This window comes from Salvelinus alpinus, chromosome 9 (assembly GCF_045679555.1).
Source record: "Salvelinus alpinus chromosome 9, SLU_Salpinus.1, whole genome shotgun sequence".
Taxonomy (NCBI): Eukaryota; Metazoa; Chordata; class Actinopteri; order Salmoniformes; family Salmonidae; genus Salvelinus; species Salvelinus alpinus.
In genome coordinates this window covers 74,308,787-74,329,487 of record NC_092094.1, presented here as the reverse complement: position 1 = coordinate 74,329,487, position 20,701 = coordinate 74,308,787, and the positions used below count along the sequence as shown (strand labels likewise).

General features: G+C 45.2%; 1 protein-coding gene across 10 annotated transcripts in view; it reads right to left on the bottom strand.

Annotated features, from left to right (window-relative positions):
- The window catches only part of asap2a (ArfGAP with SH3 domain, ankyrin repeat and PH domain 2a), a 99,731-nt gene that overhangs the window by 22,726 nt on the left and 56,304 nt on the right, over positions 1-20,701 (bottom strand). For 3 of the 10 annotated variants that reach the window (XM_071327155.1, XM_071327156.1, XM_071327158.1), the window contains exons 5-12: positions 9,262-9,311; positions 8,797-8,823; positions 7,438-7,567; positions 7,249-7,334; positions 7,084-7,159; positions 6,838-6,923; positions 3,294-3,404; positions 2,443-2,512 (exon numbers count right to left, since the gene is read on the bottom strand). In XM_071327155.1, coding sequence (XP_071183256.1) covers positions 2,443-2,512; positions 3,294-3,404; positions 6,838-6,923; positions 7,084-7,159; positions 7,249-7,334; positions 7,438-7,567; positions 8,797-8,823; positions 9,262-9,311 — 636 coding nt within the window. Of the gene's footprint in view, positions 1-2,442; positions 2,513-3,293; positions 3,405-6,836; positions 6,924-7,083; positions 7,160-7,248; positions 7,335-7,437; positions 7,568-8,796; positions 8,824-9,261; positions 9,312-20,701 lie in introns of all 10 variants that reach the window. The other 7 variants (XM_071327157.1, XM_071327159.1, XM_071327162.1 and 4 more) reach the window with 5 other exon arrangements.

Genomic DNA, 20,701 nt, shown 5'->3' with positions numbered 1-20,701 from the left:
CATCGAAAAATACTGCGACAAACATAGTTAGATGCTACGGCGTCTCAAAATGGACAAACAGTACTATTGCCGCTTTTTTTCTAGTTTTTCAAGCGAAGATCTTTTAAAGGAATATGCGTGCACACTCGTTCGGTTCAGCTAGCCGAGGTCAGCTAGGGGTCAGCTAGGGGTCAGCCGAACTGAAGCATGCTGACGCCTGAAGTGGTTGATCACAATAACCATATTCACCAGAAGAGGTGTGCACTGTACCTGGATGAAAGCATTCATTTAGCCTACATGCACTCAAAATATATGTATCAACGAAAACATGTTATGCTTGCTATAAAACACGATGTACATTACAACAATCGTATACAGGTCCTGGACTGCAGAGCTACTTGAGAATCAGCACAGCATAGAATAAACCACTGCGAAATTCACCTCCCGTTCTCCCTTATTTATTACATCGTAGCAGAACACCAATAGCCAGGCTCCCGTATGCAGTTTTCAGAAGTAATATTTAGGTGTTACGGCCTGTCAGAATGGGCCTGTCCATGGAGGATTAGCTTCTGGACTGTGGTTTTCTGCTCTGCAGTGGAGGATGAAACCAGGCCATGGCTGGTGCTCAGCTCAGGGTGCTTAAAAAGCATCCCTGATTGCTTTCCCTGCTTCGACCTCTACATACAGCTGGTCGGCCAGGGAGAGGAAGGAGAGCTCATGTGCGAGGTATATCATTTTTTTTTTTATGGAGAGAGAAAGGGGAAGGAGAGAGAGGGGGAGAAAGTGTGGTGTGTATGTGTGTGTGTGTGCCTTTTGAAAGAGCGCGAGAGCGAGAGCGAGAGAGAGCAAGGCGAGGAGGGGGATAGAGCGAGGGTGCGATAAAGTAAGCAAGAGACAGAGGAGAGAGCAAATAAGAGGGAGATAGAGGGAGGGAGAGGGAGATTAAATCTAGTGTAATGCAGGGAAGTAGAGCCTGCTACAGTGAGAGCAGAGGGGGATATCAATAGGCTGGTGAGACCCCGGGTGAAGCGGTGCAGGTAAAGTAGCTATGTGAGCGAGCCTGACGAGGGCTGCATCACAAATGGCTTTTGACTGCAGCCCTATAGGTTCCAATTGGGATGCAGCCAAGATATACAATACTCTTTGACGTGTAAGAGTGACTGACTGACATTAATACTAATACCACCACCATTTTAGCTAAATGAACTTTATGGACTTTTAAAAAAATGTCATGAAATTAAAATCACAACAACAAAAAAGTACACCAGGCACCAAATATTATCTGGAGTCCTCTTGATCCCCACTCCCGTCCCGTAGCTCTACCACCTCTGAACCCTCCCCATGTAACTGTTCATTATAATGAAGGTAAACTACAACCAAAAAGTAAGAAATAGCAGAAAAATATGAATAAAAAGAAAATAGGGAGAAGTCAGACAGGACAAGACAAGAGACGACCAGGCTGGATAAGACAGGACGGGACAAGACAAGAGACGACCAGACTGGATAAGACAGGACGGGACAAGACAAGAGACGACCAGACTGGATAAGACAGGACGGGACAAGACAAGAGACGACCAGACTGGATAAGACAGGACGGGACAAGACAAGAGACGACCAGACTGGATAAGACAGGACGGGACAAGACAAGAGACGACCAGACTGGATAAGACAGGACGGGACAAGACAAGAGACGACCAGACTGGATAAGACAGGACGGGACAAGACAAGAGACGACCAGACTGGATAAGACAGGACGGGACAAGACAAGAGACGACCAGACTGGATAAGACAGGACGGGACAAGACAAGAGACGACCAGACTGGATAAGACAGGACGGGACAAGACAAGAGACGACCAGACTGGATAAGACAGGACGGGACAAGACAAGAGACGACCAGACTGGATAAGACAGGACGGGACAAGACAAGAGACGACCAGACTGGATAAGACAGGACGGGACAAGACAAGACACGACCAGACTGGATAAGACAGGACGGGACAGGATCAGACAAGACAAAACTAGTGGATAAGCTGCCAGTTAGCAGAGAGCTGATATTTAGGTAGGATGTACAGTGATGAAGTCTGATTTGACAGAATTAGTGTGATCGAGTGATTGGCTTGACTATGGGTGAGGTGTAAGCTAACAGGCTAGAGCCACTTGCTGGATCAAATCCCTGAACTGACAAGGTAAAAATCTGACGTTCTGCCCCTGAGCAAGGCAGTTAAACCCACTGTTTCCCGGGCGCCGAAGACGTGGATGTCGATTAAGGCAGCCCCCCCCGCACCTCTCTGATTCAGAAGGGTTGGGTTAAATCCGCAAGACACGTTTCAGTTGAAGTCATTCAGCTGTACAACTGACTAGGTATCCCCCTTTCCCACTGGCCTTACTGTAGATGAATGCTAACTGGATAGGAGTAGCTTGTCTTGCACCTCTGTGTGTGTGCGCGCACGCACATTACTCACCGTCCCATGTGATATGGTGAGGTATCCGTTCTTCACTGAACACTTTCTCTTCTGCCACACTTTCCTTAGCCTGGGGGAGGGGGGGGGGGGGGGGGTGACACATGACATCGTGACACAGAGACTTCGACATAACACCCCAGCATCAGTGTGACACACTAAACTCTACATGAATCCACATCGTAACCGAACAGACATGGCTACTGAATTATTAACGCCAACCAAACCAGTGTGATGGCTCATTAGTATGTGCAGGCATAAGTAAATGACGCAGAGTTTGGGCAGTGTATTGCTGTCTATGGGAGACACCCAGCCATAAAAATAACATTAAAGAGATTCTCTGGTACGTAGTTATGAAAGTAACACTCACCAGCCAAAAGTGGTCCCTGAAAATTGTGTACTACGTCACATATGTGCAGACACAGTATGTGCACCACGTCATTGCCCCTCTCTCACTCTGCTGTGTGCGCATCTTGATAACTGTCACTCAAATGGCGAGTGGCTGAAGCTCATTGGCTAGAACTTGAATTGCTAGGGGGCTGGCCCATGTGGGGGTAAATGTATAGAAAATGACGCAGCACAGCTTCCAGAAAAAACGCCGCTTTCAAACTAGGGATTTCGTGGCTAATTGAAAAAAGGTCAGTAATTCTACTAATAGATGATGCATGTACGAACGATCCTATGACACATCCGGCCCAAAGCAAAATACATAGTCGCCAAAGTTCCGGAGTGAGTCTATGGATAAATGCTACCACTATGAGTGTACTTTGTGTGTTTGTTTTGTCTGGCCTTTCATTTGGTTATTTGAATGTTTGTTGAAGACGATGCAAGTTCAACAGGAGAGAAACACTGACCCGTCACTCTTCTTGTAGAGGTTCCCACAGCGCTCAGTACCGTGCTCCTTGTTTCCCTGCGGCTGGTGCAAACTGTAGGTAGCGCTCTGTCGCACCTGGGAATCCTTAAACAATACCAGCGCACGCACACACGCACACACACACACACACACATATATAAGGATCTATGTAGGCAAAGGCACAAGACACTGCAGTGAGTGTGGATGGGGTAAGTCTCAATTGTCTAAAGTGGCTTCCTCTCCTTGTTTATTTTCCTTTGTCAGCACTGATCTGAAAAATCCTGGACAAAATCTAGGATAGGAGAGCAACATGGCAGATCGGGATGCTGGCTGGAGGATTTGCTTTAGTGCAGATGAAGTAGAAAAGGCAAGGAAGGGGAGCCTCTAGACTATTGAGATGCTGCCACTATATATATACAGTGGGGAGAACAAGTATTTGATACACTGCCGATTTTGCAGGTTTTCCTACTTACAAAGCATGTAGAGGTCTGTAATTTTTATCATAGGTACACTTCAACTATGAGAGACGGAATCTAAAACAAAAATCCAGAAAATCACATTGTATGATTTTTAAGTAATTAATTAGCATTTTATTGCATGACATAAGTATTTGATACATCAGAAAAGCAGAACTTAATATTTGGTACAGAAACCTTTGTTTGCAATTACAGAGATCATACGTTTCCTGTAGTTCTTGACTAGGTTTGCACACACTGCAGCAGGGATTTTGGCCCACTCCTCCCTACAGATCTTCTCCAGATCCTTCAGGTTTCGGGGCTGTCGCTGGGCAATACGGACTTTCAGCTCCCTCCAAAGATTTTCTATTGGGTTCAGGTCTGGAGACTGGCTAGGCCACTCCAGGACCTTGAGATGCTTCTTACGGAGCCACTCCTTAGTTGCCATGGCTGTGTGCTTCGTGTCGTTGTCATGCTGGAAGACCCAGCCACGACCCATCTTCAATGCTCTTACTGAGGGAAGGAGGTTGTTGGCCAAGATCTCGCGATACATGGCCCCATCCATCCTCCCCTCAATACGGTGCAGTCGTCCTGTCCCCTTTGCAGAAAAGCATCCCCAAAGAATGATGTTTCCACCTCCATGCTTCACGGTTGGGATGGTGTTCTTGGGGTTGTACTCATACTTCTTCTTCCTCCAAACACGGCGAGTGGAGTTAGACCAAAAAGCTCTATTTTTGTCTCATCAGACCACATGACCTTCTCCCATTCCTCCTCTGGATCATCCAGATGGTCATTGGCAAACTTCAGACAGGCCTGGACATGCACTGGCTTAAGCAGGGGGACCTTGCGTGCGCTGCAGGATTTTAATCCATGACGGCGTAGTGTGTTACTAATGGTTTTCTTTGAGACTGTGGTCCCAGCTCTCTTCAGGTCATTGACCAGGTCCTGCCGTGTAGTTCTGGGCTGATCCCTCACCTTCCTCATGATCATTGATGCCCCACGAGGTGAAATCTTGCATGGAGCCCCAGACCGAGGGTGATTGACCGTCATCTTGAACTTCTTCCATTTTCTAATAATTGCGCCAACAGTTGTTTCCTTCTCACCAAGCTGCTTGCCTATTGTCCTGTAGCCCATCCCAGCCTTGTGCAGGTCTACAATTTTATCCCTGATGTCCTTACACAGCTCTCTGGTCTTGGCCATTGTGGAGAGGTTGGAATCTGTTTGATTGAGTGTGTGGACAGGTGTCTTTTATACAGGTAACGAGTTCAAACAGGTGCAGTTAATACAGGTAATGAGTGGAGAACAGGAGGGCTTCTTAAAGAAAAACTAACAGCTCTGTGAGAGCCGGAATTCTTACTGGTTGGTAGGTGATCAAATACTTATGTCATGCAATAAAATGCAAATTAATTATTTAAAAATCATACAATGTGATTTTCTGGATTTTTGTTTTAGATTCCGTCTCTCACAGTTGAAGTGTACCTATGATAAAAATTACAGACCTCTACATGCTTTGTAAGTAGGAAAACCTGCAAAATCGGCAGTGTATCAAATACTTGTTCTCCCCACTGTATATATATGACAAGCAAAGCCTTGGGGTCATGCACTAGTGAGGTCATCTCCTCAGACGAAGTGATACAGGGGAAACTGAGAGGGGGAGGGGCCAAGGCAACAACCTTTGAAAGATATTCTAAAGAAACATCTTCAGGGTTCTGTATCTAATGTTACCATTGTCAACAGAAAAATCGAGGAAGACAGGGTTGTACTCATTAAGTCACAACGTAGCACAACTTAAATGAAAAACAAGTCTTTCAGAAGTACAGATAGTACCTTCGTATTTCACTGTGTTCAGAGTGTTTTCTTACATTTGGTGCTTAATGAATACAACCCAGAACCCCCCCCCCTCCTAAATCCCTTTTAGAGACAAATGCTCTCTATTGAAAACGCTTCAGACAAACTTCTCACTCTCCTTGACACCACGACCACAGATGGACAAGCACAGCAAAGGGGGCGCTGAGGACACACTTACTCTCCTAGACTTGGTTCACAAAGAGGCGGCGGCAGCAAAGCAAAGAGGAGAACAGACAGGTAAGATAGTGCGGCAGTAGCAAAAACAGTAGACTAGTTCTCCGCGTAGTAACTGACGCCAGACAGGACGTAAGTACGTGTGTTAAGCGCATAAGAGTGCTTAACCATAGGCCATTAATGACTGCTCTCAATGAGCGTGCTAAAGTTGACAGAGAGTGAAGGGGGCTTTGGTAACGTACATCAGGGTTTTGAACATGTAAGTGCATCACTCATAGGATATGAATGAGGCAGACTAGATGAGATACAGACGGCTTATATTATTGGATGACTAACTTGGCCATTAGACAGTGAAAAGACTAGGCCTATAGAGTTTGAGGGTTGCCATGTGCGTGTGTGCGTGTGTGTGTGTGTGTGTGAGAGAGAGAGAGATCTGGATGGAATTATGTGATTCTTCCTTAACCCATAAGAAGTCCCACCCAGTTGACTACTTAAAAATGGGAGGATCTCATTTGGTTTTGCTCAACTCCTGTGTCCTTGCTCCTACCTCCTCTCTCGCTTCCTTTTAAAACATTTTTTTTTAAAGGTCAACGGTAATCGCAGAGAGACGGCGAGGAGAGGGAACGTGGATGAAAATGTGCTTGCATGAAATGGCTCTCCACTCGCGCATCATCAGGCAAATGTTTACACGGGTGGAATCCCAAATGAAATGTGTAAAGTAAAAACACATTTTAGAGATAAAAGAAAAAGTAGCATATGGTTTTTAAATGTTTGCATGCTTTTCTCCTTCGAGAAAACAACAGCTGATTCAAAGGGGGGTGTGGCGGATTGTAAAACACGTCCGCGCTTGCAGCCGAAGTAGTTAAATCGAGGAGGGTATTAGACTCCTTCGTTCGTACTACAAACAAAATTGACACTCTTCAACCGCTTATCGGTTTCTGGGTCATGGAGGAGAGGACGGACTTTTGCCCAAATGAGAATCTCCTAATGGTGAAAGTCCTCAATGGCGCTGCTCATGCTAAAACATACTTTGGGGCACTAGAGTGGTCGAAGTCTATGGGTGTTACCTCCTTCTGCTCCACCTGCAGCGCTGACTTGAGGACGTCCCGTAGCTGAGTGAGCTGCTTCCTCTCCTCGTCCTGGGCCTGCTTTATCTGGAAAGGTCAAAGAAAGGTCATACAAAGGCCACAGGGGTCATACAAAAGGTTACAGAGTCACACGGAATATGTTTGATCAATTCAGCACACTTGTTGAAGGAAAGGGAAGTCCTTATATACCCCATGAAGATGTCAACAGTAGTCTTGAGGAACTCACCGTGTGTAAGTCTGTGGCTAGTTTCTCTATGGATGGTTTGAGGTTGTCTACTGCTTTCAGCCCATCCTGAAAAAAACTAAGGAGAGTGACAAATCTACATCAGCCGTTTTCTCCACGAAGTGAGCACTTGGTCAAATACACACTTTCACTGACTGCATGACTTACTTGCACTGTGCGTGGAAATATTTGATGAGATTCTGGAGTAGGTCCACCCCTTTCTTGATCTTGATCTCGTTCACTTTGAGAAGATACTGCGAGACAAAATTTTACAACGTCAGAAAACCCTCCACTACAGCTGTGGCCATGACCCAACCTGGCAACCCAGGCCTGAGCTCCATCTCTTTCCTTACCCACCTCACACATCTGCAGCTGGAAGAACCTCCTCTCCTTCTCCATCTCCTCTGCGATCTCCGCCCCGCTGATCTCAGTGCGGATCATGCCGTGCTGCCGCGCGTGCTCCTTCTTCTCCTTCTCGATCTTAGTGCTGGGACAGGAAGTGACATCGTTGGGGGGGGGGGGGGGGTGTCAAAGGGCCTTTCCAACCACCGACACACCAAACAGGAAATATACAGAGTGGAAGGGGGAGGGCATTCCATGCAAAAGGGCATTCTTTTCTTAGCATATTCCCTTAAAAAAGGATGCAACATTTGGCTCCTCCTATGAGGAAGCTTAGGGAGACTTAAGTGCCTGTTTTCGTTCAGATTTGAAAGCAGACGGCCTCTCACTCATGCCTTTGGGTTATGGGTGTTAGGTCCTCGTCACTGTGGCCCATCGCTAAACCAACGTTAATGACTTGCCTGTTTTTTTTTCACCTCTGCCTGCAGTCAGTAAACAGCTTGGCCCATTTGGAACCATCAAGACACAGATGCAACAAGGCCATTCCAAAGGAAACTGAACCAAGGGGAAAAAAACTACAAACGGATCATACCAAGACAGACAGAGAGGGGAGCATCAAGCTGATGTCAAAGTGGTGTGAATGCATGAGCCAGCGCTGCACTATGGTCTGCTCCTGCAAGTCTACATAACGTGCTTTCATCTACTGCTGTTCCGGAAAACATTTGATTCAAAAAGACACTTAAAGTAGTCAGTTCCTGCCGCTGCGTCACAAACATTCATCCGTCTCAGGCAAAGTCATCTGGGTTACATTCGGTCATTTTGGGTGGCTTCCTTTTTTTTTTGACTCAAACCGTCATTAGGTAAGACATCAAGATGTGACTGCTTTCATTAGTAGAACACCTACAAAGCTGTCACCTTAATCCTCAGCCCAGAAGCATAGGAGTAGAGAGAAAGCTAAAAGCAGCCACATGTCGGACAGCAGCCACAAGAGCCACCAAAGACCGTTGACACAGAGATGGAGACAGCGGATCAAATGGGACTCTGTGGTGACGATGGCAGGGTGCTACTCGCGATCTTTAAGGTGGTCGGGCCAGAGTGGAGTTTGGGGCAGAGAGTCTAACCTCTTTCGGTCTGCAAAATAGGAAAGGCCTCATTATAACCGCAGACAACGAGGTTAGAGATATTACAGAGATATGAGAACAAATCCGATTGTGATCGGAAAAGTTCAAAAGAACATCAGAGCAGATGGGACAACGATGTTCTAGGCCAAGCATAGTACTGCCCTCCATTGATAGCAGACTAGCAGAGAGCATCAATGGAGCAACAAGTCAGTACCGTCTCGTCACCAGATTGGCGTTGCAGAAGAAAATGTATTACCCTTTCAGTAAAGAATGTCCTTTGCAGCTTGGAAAATATATCAGAGTGCTATAAAATTTCATATACCGTTGCATGCAAAATCACAGTGTAGACAGAGAGATGGTTTATTATTCTGGGTGTATTCATTGATGATTGCAAGGTGAGGTTGGGGAATAGTGGCCATTACAAGCACAGAGACGGGACCGGACATATCACATTGCATCTCATTCAATATATTGCTTATGAGGATAAAAATCGGGCTCTAACAATGACAAATACACAGTCAAATGCAAACTATTATGACAGTACCAAAACGCTTGTGAGTCAGTTGAACCGACTGCTACAGTACGGCCATAGAATGCACCAACGGATCAAAAGACAACGGACTGATCATCTGATCGTCTTCGTACTCTAAGCTAATAATGTCAATTGGCCAGAACATAATTTCATATTGGCGGTAGTAAAATATATATTTTTTAAACTTACACTTTTGTTTCATAGTCTTTCCAGGACTTATCAAATGGCTTTTTCAGGTCCTGTGAAGAAAAAAGGCAGAAAGAAACCGACGTCAGAACGTCTAATTCAGAAACAGAATGATTCAGTTTTTGTTGGCACTAACATCACTCGTTAAAGAGGCTAGAAAGAGATCAACATGGTCATAGCACACATTGTGATATTAAGCATACCACTATACACACAGACAGCGTTACTATATCTAGAAGGCACTGAAGCTACGGTACACATCAATACTCCAGTCAGTTCATGTTTACGTGATGTTACAAGCTGTCACGTTCCTGACCTTATTTCCTTTATTTTGTCTTTGTTTAGTATGGTCAGGACGTGAGCTGGGTGGGCATTCTATGTTATGTGTTTCTATGTTTAGGTTCATTGTTAATTAGCCTGATATGGTTCTCAATCAGGGGCAGGTGTTTTACGTTTCCTCTGATTGAGAACCATATTAAGGTAGGCTGTTCACACTGTTTGTTTGTGGGTGATTGTCTTCCGTGTCAGTTTATGTACCACACGGGACTGTTTTGTTTTGTCTAGTCTGTTCCTGTTCGTGCGTTCTTCGTTTATTGTAAATTCTCATGTTCAGGTCTGTCTACGTCGTTTTGTTGTTTTGTAATTTATCAAGTGTACTTCGTGTTCGTCTTATCTAATAAATTCATCATGTCTTATCAACACGCTGCGAGGAGGACGAGGAGGAGAACAGACGTTACACAAGCTCAGGGAAAACCCTATCCCTGTCAATCTCCCTGCACTAGCCAAAAGGTCAACAAAGCACACTGCCAATACATGACTCAATCTTGTCATCCCTTTCCTCGTCGTTGCCGTAGACGACAATAACGTACAAAGTGCTACCGTTGAAAATAAAAAGAGCAGTGTTCAGAATAGTAACATGGTTTAAGAGGCCACACAGCTGAACAGATTCCCCATGGTAATAGAGTAGCGTTCAACAGCTGTTTGATCAAATGTTCAATTATGCAATGCTTTTCAGGCACCGCGCCAATGAATAAACAGTGATTAGGGACAAACAAAAACAGACATTAACTGGCGAAATTGCCCGTGTCATTTTTCCTCCAAACACCGCAGCGGCAACCATAATTGCTGCTTCCGAGGCCATTGAAAAAAGGCCGTGGTAAAACATGATGAGATCAATGGATTATCTGATTGCCCTGTGAATCTGCTTGTTCTTTTCATGTTGATTTGCTGATTGCATCCCAATCAACAATTGTGGAGAGCACTGATTGTTACTGTAACAGGCGTTTTTTTTCAGACAAAAAAATGATTGCAGTGGCAACCGCAGGCATTTTTATAGTCATTAACTGGAATGAAAAATGAGTTGGTATAAAATGTGACGCATCCTCTAACAAAAGCCAATCTTTCTAAAGCTTTGTTACAATTAATGTATTATGTCATTATTACAATAAATATGTTGCCATTTTGCTGTCATTATATTAAACAGATTGCCTGACAGCCCATTCTCTTACAGAGACGTTCCCTCTGTTGACCCCTGGGCCCGTATCCACAAAGCAACTCAGAGTAGGAGAGCTGATCTCATCTCAGGTCCCAACCTTTCAACTTTCAATATAAAATCTTATTCATTCATATCTGAAAAGGCTAAACTGATCCTAGATCAGCACTCTTACTCAGACGCTTTGTGGATACCAGCCCAGACCTCTTCAAAACAAGTGTGGCAGTCATGGATCCATGGTCATTGGATCATGGTCTGACGAAAGAGAAAGAAAGAGATAAAGAGACAAAGAGTGTGAGAGAAAGAGAAATAGAGGAAGCAAGATAAACATTTTTTAAAGGAGAACACTGGCTAAAAATACAAGCCGCGGAAGCGAGACGAGTTGCGCAGAGCGGCACATTGTCCAAGTGCAGCATTCCTCTCTCATTCACAGCGGCTCGATGGGAAGTGAAGTGAGGAGCTAGCTACTGTGAGAGTGGGGAACAACAGTAGGGAGTGAAGTGGGCCGCTAGTATCAGATGGTGAGTGTAGCTGGTGCATGAAGTCAGGCGCAGGAGAGCAGAATGAGTGAGCAACGTACTTTACTCAACAAGGCACAAGGTAAACAATTACACTTGACCAAAACAAGACGGTAAAGATAGCGCACGGGTGAACACAGCACCCGCCAAAAAACCAGCCATCAAAATAAACCTAACTGAACATGTAATAATCGCGCACAACACCATGGGGGAAACAGAGGGTTTAAATACAGGAACAAATCATTGTGAAATGGAAAACAGGTGTGTGAAAACAAAGACAAAACCAAAGGAAAAAGAAAAGTGGATCGGCGATGACTAGAAGACCGGCAACGCCGCCCGCCGAGCACCGCCCGAACACGGAGAAGCACCGACTTCGGCGGAAGTCGTGACAGCTAGCTTCCACACAACAACATGGAACATGGCAGGGCAACTTAGCTGTGTGGAATGCTGGAAGAGCACAGCCAGACAGGGCTCACCTCCCATCCACTCTACCAAATCAACATGCACCCTCTCTTTAATGAGTTTTGCCAGAATAGATATTTGGGAGACAGAGGCTTTAAAACAAAACATAACACTCTTCTGTAAAGTTCCTATCCTGCAGTAGCCTCTTTCTTGGTTGAGTTTCTTAGTTCAATTCTTACCTCCGTTACCATTGTCCTTGTCTAATTGAAGACAGCGGACTGACCTTGAATGCTTCAATGTGAAGTGTACTTTCCTGTGCTCCTGAATGGGATGGGTCCACTGTTGAGGTGATACAGTAGTGGTAGATCCACATGCCTGTCCAGTGAGTTGGAACGGGACCTATTCAGACTGCTACGCGGACAGAGCCTTTTCACCGAGACCTCAAATATAAAACATGCAATTTACAGCTTTCAACCTCTATTCCAATGTCGTCTTGAACCTGGTCTTGTTGCTGTCAAGGGCACCTGTTACAATTCCATTAATTATGATCAGCCTCTACTCCCTAATCTTTTCTTGGTGAGAAATAATGGTGAGATCACTCCTTTGGCGGAGCTTCTTGGCGCTAAAAGCCTCCGCCAACAATTCTGTGTGTGTGTATGGGTTTCATGACTCTATGGGGGGGGGGGGTGTGTGTCATGGTGTGTGTAAAAAAACACAACAAAAAACGCAATAGATACAAAGGATCAGAAGGTCTAGCGCTGGAAGGGATGACATCATCCCAGTGTCAGGTCTAATACGTAAATCCCCTTGGCTCTGGTGTTTTGTGGTCTCAGCACTTTCCGCCAGTCTGCTTATGTTCAGTGTTATGAGTGGGAATGTGGTTAAGGAGGTGGACACTGGACAGAGCTTAAGGGCCCATGCAGCAACAATAACCCAAATGCACCAAGTATGAGGGCCTGAGCCAGCACTGAACCGCAGACAGACAGGGAGTGATCATGCTGTATCTTGGTTGGTTGTGCCCAATTCCGGATTGGACTACGAATATTTCATTAGTACACATACAGTTAAATGCCAAAATAAAAGAAAACGCTTGAGTAAATGAGGGATACCAAATGCTTTTAGTGTATGTCGACAAATTAGTGGATTCGGCTATTTCAGCCATAGCCGTTGCCTACAGGAGTATAAAATTGAGCACACAGCCATGCAATCTCCATAGACAAACATTTGTAGAATGGCCCGTACTGAAGAGCTCGACGACTTTCAACGTGGCACCGTCATAGGATGCCACCTTTCCAACAAGTCAGTTTGTCACATTTCTGCCCTGCTAGTGCTGCCCCAGTCAACTGTAAGTGATGTTATTGTGAAGTAGACATGTCTCGGAGCAACAACAACTCAGCCGCGAAGTGGTAGGCCACACAAGCTCACAGAAATGTGCTGAAGCGTGTAGCGCATAGAAATCGCCCGTCTTCGGTTGCAACACTCACTACAGGGTCCCAAACTGCCTCTGGAAGCGACGTCAGCACAAAAACTGTTCGCCGGGAGCTTCATGAAATGGGTTTCCATGTCCGAGAAGCCGCACACAAGCCTAAGATCACCATGTGCAATGCCAAGCATTGGCTGGAGTTGTGTAAAGCTCGCCACCGTTGGACACTGGAACAGTGGAAAACATGTTGGAGGCTGTTCTTTTTTTATTTAACTAGGCAAGTGAGTTAAGAACAAATTCTTATTTTACAATGATGACACTGGGCCAATTGTGTGCCGCCCTATGGGACTCCCGATCACGGCCGGTTGTGATACAGCCCGGGATCGAACCAGGGTCTGTAGTGACACCTCTAGCACTGAGATGCAGTGCCTTAGACCACTGCGCCACTAATAGCAGCAAAGGGGGGACCAACTCCAGATTAATGCCCATGATTTTGGAGTGAGATGTTCGACGACTTTTGGCCATGTAGTGTATATTGAAAGTGTGTGCTTCCACACAGGTGTGGTTCCTGAGTTAATTACTTGACATCCCATCATACTTAGGGTCATGTATAAAAGTCGCCAAGGCTACAGTAGCTAGAAGATCTCAGTGACTTTGAAAGAGCGGTCTCAAAGGAGCATAGGGGGTTTAAAGTGGGTGTCAGTCACCATATCTCAACCCAATTGAACACTTATGGAATATCTCATGAAAGAATAGTGCCGCATCCCTCCGATAGAGTTCCAGACACTTGTAGAATCTATGCCAAGGCGCATTGAAGTTCTGGCGGCTCATGGTGGCCCAACCCCCTATTAAGACACTATGTTGGGGTTTCCTTTATTTTGGCAGTTACCTGTACTTCACATACAGTGTACCTACCCCTTCTCAACTGAAGAAACTTATAAATCTTAATCATGGCTTACTTTAAGCTCTCTGGGGCTGTCTCTGCCTCAGTAGAAGCAGACGGGACCCAGGCTAATGTAACCAGACAGACCAGTAACGTTCCTACTTGTACATCCTTTATCAGACGCTGTCCATGCGGAAGTACCAACAAAAATGACAGGAAGTGAGAGGAAACCAAAAAACTACGGGGTCACTTTGTGCCATAACCGTACAACCCCAGAGAGCAGCATGTTAAACACCTACATCTTTTCCCCAGTTGAGGTTAAACAGCAGGATGGAGAGATGAGTGGAGCGTAAAATGGCCTGTAATGGACCTGAAAGGAGCCGCAAAGTATGCAGGTAAGCGGCTACTTTTCATGGGTCCACTACTCTCAATAGGCCATGAGTCGAACCACTTCAGCAGACTCCTCCACTGCATCACTAGCTGAAAATGTACTCTGCGGAGGGATTGTTTCAGTGAGGACAGAATATATCCCAACTACCGTGGAGCACAGACGCTCTCTTTGAGCATAAAACGGTTGCTTACTCGGACACTTTCACAGCCCAAGCCCTCAGGAGTCTATTGCCCTCCATCCCCCACAGCAGGAGAAATCAGTGCGGTCTCAGGTATTCCCTACCATTATATCACAGCTCTATCATAATAGTGCTACAGATGTTCATATTCCAACATAAGTCATAATCTTGAACCTATAAAGTTGAATCCCATTGTTAGTTCTGTTACTGTTACAAATGGGAAGCCCACTGTGGCTAGCAAAAGTTAAACCAATGCTATTAGTTTAAATGTCAATGCCATAAATATGGATATCCCCTCGGTTTACAAATCACTTAAGGGGCTTGGGCTGTGGCACTTGAACGTGCAGAGTTTGATTTTAAAAAAGGACCTTCTTGATATCAGTAACCTTGTTCATATAAACCTGAATTACACAATTAGCACTGAGACCGTTTGCCCTAGTAGGAAGCCCACTGTGGGTAGCTCTCCCTGTTCTATTGGCTCAAATGTAATTATCAGTTACATGTCGACCTCTGATCATTTTTTGTGCTTGCTTGAGAGGCCTTACAAGCAACCCTGAAATGGGCAACAAATAGCTTGCGTTAACATATTTAGCCTGAGAAACAAGGTTCATGAAGTCGATAACTTGCTAACATCGACAACATTCATATACTGGCCATCTCTGAAACTCACTTAGATACAGCACCTTGAAAAAGTATTCACAACAGTCAACTTTTTCCACATGTTATTGTGTTACAGCCTGAATTTAAAATGGCTTATAAACAATACCCCATACATGTCAAAGTGGAGCTATGTTGCAAGACAAATTAATTGAAAGGAAAAGCTGAAATTTCTCGAGTCAACAAGAATTCAACCCCTTTGTTATGGCAAGCCTAAATAAGTTCAGGGGTAAAAAATAATAATAATAATGCAAAGGGACCCTATTGGTAGATTGATAAAAATAGTGTTTAATGGCTGTGATAGGAGAAAACTGTGGAAGGATCAACAACGTTGTAGTTTTTCCACAATACTAACCTAAATGACAGTGTGAAAAGGAAAAATATTCCAAAACATGCGTCCTGTTTACAATAAGGCACTAAAGTAAAACTGCAAAGAATGTGGCAAAGAAATAAACTTAATGTCCTCAACACAAAGCGTTATGTATGGGGCAAATCCAACACAACACGAGTGCCACTCTTCCTATTTTCAAGCATGCTGGTGGCTGCATCATGTTTATGGTATGCTTGTCATCGGCAAGGAATAGGGAGTTTTTTAGGATAAAAATAAATGGAATAGAGCTAATCACAGACAAAATCCTAGAGGAAAACCTGGTTTGTCTGATTTCCGACAGACACGCGGAGACAAAATTCCCCGTTCAGCAGGACAATAAACGAAAACACAAGGCTTACCAAGATAACATGCAACGTTCCTGAGAGGCCTAGTTACAGTTTTGACTTCAATCAGCTTGAAAAACTATGGCAAGACTTAAAAATGAGGGGTTGGCTGCCGTTTTACGGGCTCCTAACCAACTGTTCTATTTCTACACATAAAAAAAACAACGTATTTTGTACATAATGTTGATACTACAGTCTCTTATGACCGAAAATAGCTTTTGGATATCAGAACAGCGATTACTCACCTCGAACTGGTGAGTCAGACGCAAAGGATATAATGTTGTTTCCAGACACGGACCAAATCCCCGTCAATCGCATGAAAACAATAAGGAAATACAGGGAGCTGGAGATCAGGGTGCCTTGTGAGAATTTGTCAGCTACCATCCATTCTAAACTCAGCAAAAAAATAAACGTCCTCTCACTGTCAACTGCATTTATTTTCAGCAAACTAAACATATGTGAATATGTGTATGAACATAACAAGATTCAACAACTGAGACAATATCTGAACAAGTTCCACAGACATGTGACTAACAGAAATGGAATAATGTGTCCCTGAAAAAAGGGGGGGGGGGTCAAAATCAAAAGTAACAGTCAGTATCTGCTGTGGCCAGCAGCTGCATTAAGTACCGCAGTGCATCTCCTCCTCATGGACTGCACCAGATTTGCCAGTTCTTGCTGTGAGATGCTTCCCCACTCTTTCACCAAGGCACCTGCAAGTTCCCGGATATTTCTGGAGGGAATGGCCCTCATCCTCAGGTCCAACAGGTCCCAGACGTGCTCAATGGGATTGAGATCCGGGCTCTTAGCTGACTAATGGCAAAACACTGACATTCCTGCCTTGCAGGAAATCACGCACAATACGAGCAGTATGGCTGGTGGCATTGACGGACCCTCCACCTCCAAATCAATCCCGCTCCAGAGTACAGGCCTCGGTGTAACACTCATTCCTTCGACAATAAACGCAAATCCGACCAGCCCCCCTGGTGAGACAAAAATCACAACTCGTCAGTGAAGAGCACTTTTTGCCAGTCCTGTCTGGTCTAGCGACGGTGGGTTTGTGCCCATAGGTGACGTTGTTGCCAGTGATGTCTGGTGAGGACCTGCCTTTACAACAGGCTTACAAACCCTCAGTCCAGCCTCTCTCAGCCTATTGCGGACAGTCTGAGCACTGATGGAGGTGTGATGTTTGAACGTGTTGCCATCCTGTACCTGTCCCGCAGGTATGATGTTCGATGTACCGATCCTGTGCAGGTGTTGTTACACGTGGTCTACCACTGCGAGGACGATCAGCTGTCCGTCCTGTCTCCCTGTAGCACTGTCTTAGGCATCTCATAGTACGGACATTGCAATTTATTGCCCTGGCCACATCTGCAGTCCTCATGCCTCCTTGCAGCATGCCTAAGGCATGTTCACGCAGATGAGCAGGGACCCTGGGCATCTTTCTTTTGGTGTTTTTCAGAGGCAGTAGAAAGGCCACTTTAGTGTCCTAAGTTTTCATAACTGTGACCTTAATTGCCTACCGTCTATAAGCTGTTAGTGTCTTAACGACCGTTCCACAGGTGCATGTCCATTCATTGTTTATGGTTCATTGAACAAGCATGGGAAACAGCGTTTAAACCCTTTACAATGAAGATCTGAAATTATTTGGATTTTTATGAATTATCTTTGAAAGACAGGGTCCTGAAAAAGGGACATTTCTTATTTTGCTGAGTTTATTAGCCAACGTGCAATCACTGAAGAATAAACTGGATGAGCTCCGTTTAAGACTATCCTACGAACGGGACATTAAAAACTGTAATATCTTATGTTTCACCGAGTCGTGGCTGAACAATGACACGGTTGGCTGGGTTGTCTGTGCATCGGCAGAACAGAATAGCTATATCCGGTAAGACGAGGGGTGGGGGTGTGTGTCTATTTGGCAATAACAGCTGGTGCCCGATGTCTAATATTAAGGTAGCCTTGAGGTATTGCTCGCCTGAGGTAGATAACCTCATGATAAGCTGTAGACCACACTATCTACCAAGAGTTTATCTATATTTTCGTAGCCGTCTATTTACCACCACAAACCGACGATGGCACTAAGACTGCACTCACCGAGCTGTATAAGACCATAAGCAAACAAGAAAATGCTCATCCAGAAGCGGCACTCCTAGTGGCCTGGGACTTTAATGCATGCAAACTTGAATCCCTTTTACATTTCTACCAGCATGTTACATGTGCAACCAGAGGGATAAAAATCATAAATCGTGACCGTACATACATATCCCAACCAGAAGTCATGTATTACAGGCAACATCAGCACTGAGCTAAAGGCTAGAGCTGCCGCTTTCAAGGAGAGGGACACTAATCCGGGCGCTTACAAGAATTCCTGCTATGCCCTAAGACAAACCATCAAAAACAGGCAAAGCATCAATACAGGACTAAGATTGAAACCTACACACCGGCTTTGATGCTCGTCGGATGTTACAGGGCTTACAAACTATTACGGACTACAAAGGGAAACACAGCTGCGAGCTGCCCAGTGACGCGAGCGTACCAGATGGGCTAAATGCCTTTTATGCTCGCTAAATGCCTTTTATGCTCGCGAGGCAAGCAACACTGAAGCAAGCATGAGAGCACCAGCTGTTCTGGACGACTGTGATCACGCTCTCCGTAGCAGATGTGACAAAGACCTTTAAACTGATGAACATTCACAAGGCCGCGAGGCCAGACGGATTACCGGGACTAGTACTCAGAGCATGCATGGACCAACTGGCAAGTGTCTACACTGACCTTTTCCACCTCTCCATGACCGAGTCTGCAATACCTACATGTTTCAAGCAGACCATTATAGCCCCTGTGCCCAAGAAAGCAAAGATAACCTGCCTAAGTGACTACCGCCCCGTAGCACTCACGTTGGTAGCCATGAAGTGCTTTGAAAGGCTGGTCACGGCTCACATCAACATCATCATGCCGGGAAACTCTAGACCCACTCCAATTCACAGACCGCCCCAACAGATCCACAGATGACACAATCTCAATCGCACTTCACACTGCCCTTTCCCACCTGAACAAAAGGAACACCTATGTGAGAATGCTGTTCATTGAATACAGCTCAGTGTTCAACACCATAGTGCCCACAAAGCTCAGCACTAAGTTAAGGACCCTGGGACTAAACACCCCCCTCTGCAACTAGATCCTGGACTTCCTGACGGGCCACCCCCATGTGGTAAGGGTAGGTAGGCAACACCACATCTGCCACGCTGATCCTCAGCAAGGGAGTCCTTCAGGGGTGCGTTCTTAGTCCCCTCCTGTACTCCCTGTTCACCCACGACTGTGTGGCCAAGCATGACTCCAACACCATCATTAAGTTTGCAAACGACACAACAGTGTTAGGCCTGATCACCGACAACAATGAGACAGCCTATAGGGAGGTCAGAAACCTGGCAGTGTAGTGCCAGGACAACAACCTCTCCCTCAATGTGAACAAGACAAAGGAGATCGTGGGCTACTGGAAAAGGAGGGCCGAACACGCCCCCATTCACATCGACGGGGCTGTAGTGGAGCGGGTCGAGAGTTTAAAGTTCCTTGGGGTCCAGATCACCAACAAACTATCATGATCCAAACACCAAGAAAGTTGTGAAGAGGGCACGACAACACCTTTTCCCCCTCAGGAGATTAAAAAGATTTGGCATGGGTGCCCAGAACCTTAAAAAGGTCTACAGCTGCACTATCGAGAGCATCCTGACCCGGTTGCATCACCGCCTGGTATGGCAACTGCTCGGCATCTGACCGTAAGGCGCTACAGAGGGTAGTGCGTATAAACCAGTACATCACTGGGGCCAAGCTTCCTGCCATCCAGGACCTATATACTAGGCAGTGTCAGAGGAAGGCCCCCAAAAATTGGCAAAGACTCCCAGTCACCCAAGTCATAGACTGTTCTCTCTGCTACTGCACAGCAAGCGGTACCGGAGCGCCAGGTCTAGGACCAAAAGGCTCCTTAACAGCTTCTATCCCCGAGCGAAAAGACGGCTGAACAATTAATCAAAATGGCCACCCAAACTATTTGCATTGACCCCCCACCCCCCCCTTTGTTTTTACACTACTGCTACTCGCTGTTTATTATCTATGCATAGTCACTTTACCCCTACCTACATGTACAACTTACCTTGACTAACCTGTACCCCCGCTTATCGACTTGGTACCAGTACCCCCTGTTTACAGCCTCATTATTATTATTGTTATTATTTTTATTTATTTTTTAGTTTATTTAGTAAATATTTTCTTAACTCTATTCTCTTAAAACTGCATTGTTGGTTAACTTCTCTGGGATATGTGGGACACTAACGTCCCACTTGGCCAAAAGCCAGTAAAAATGCAGAGCGCCAAATTCAAATAAATTACTATAAAAATCAAACTTTCATGAAATCACACATGCAATAAACCAAATTAGAGCTACACTTGTTGTGAATCCAGCCAATATGTCAGATTTCAAATAGGCTTTTCGGCGAAAGCAAACGATGCTATTATCTGAGGATAGCACCATAGTAAACAAAGAGAGAGAAGCATATTTCAACCCTGCAGGCGCGACACAAAACGCAGAAATAAAAATATAATTCATGCCTTACCTTTGACGAGCTTCTGTTGTTGGCACTCCAATATATCCCATAAACATCACAAATGGTCCTTTTGTTCGATTAATTCCGTCGATATATATCCAAAATATTCAATTTATTTGGTGCGTTTGATCCAGAAAAACACTGGTTCCAAATTGTGAAACGTGACTACAAAATATCTCAAAAG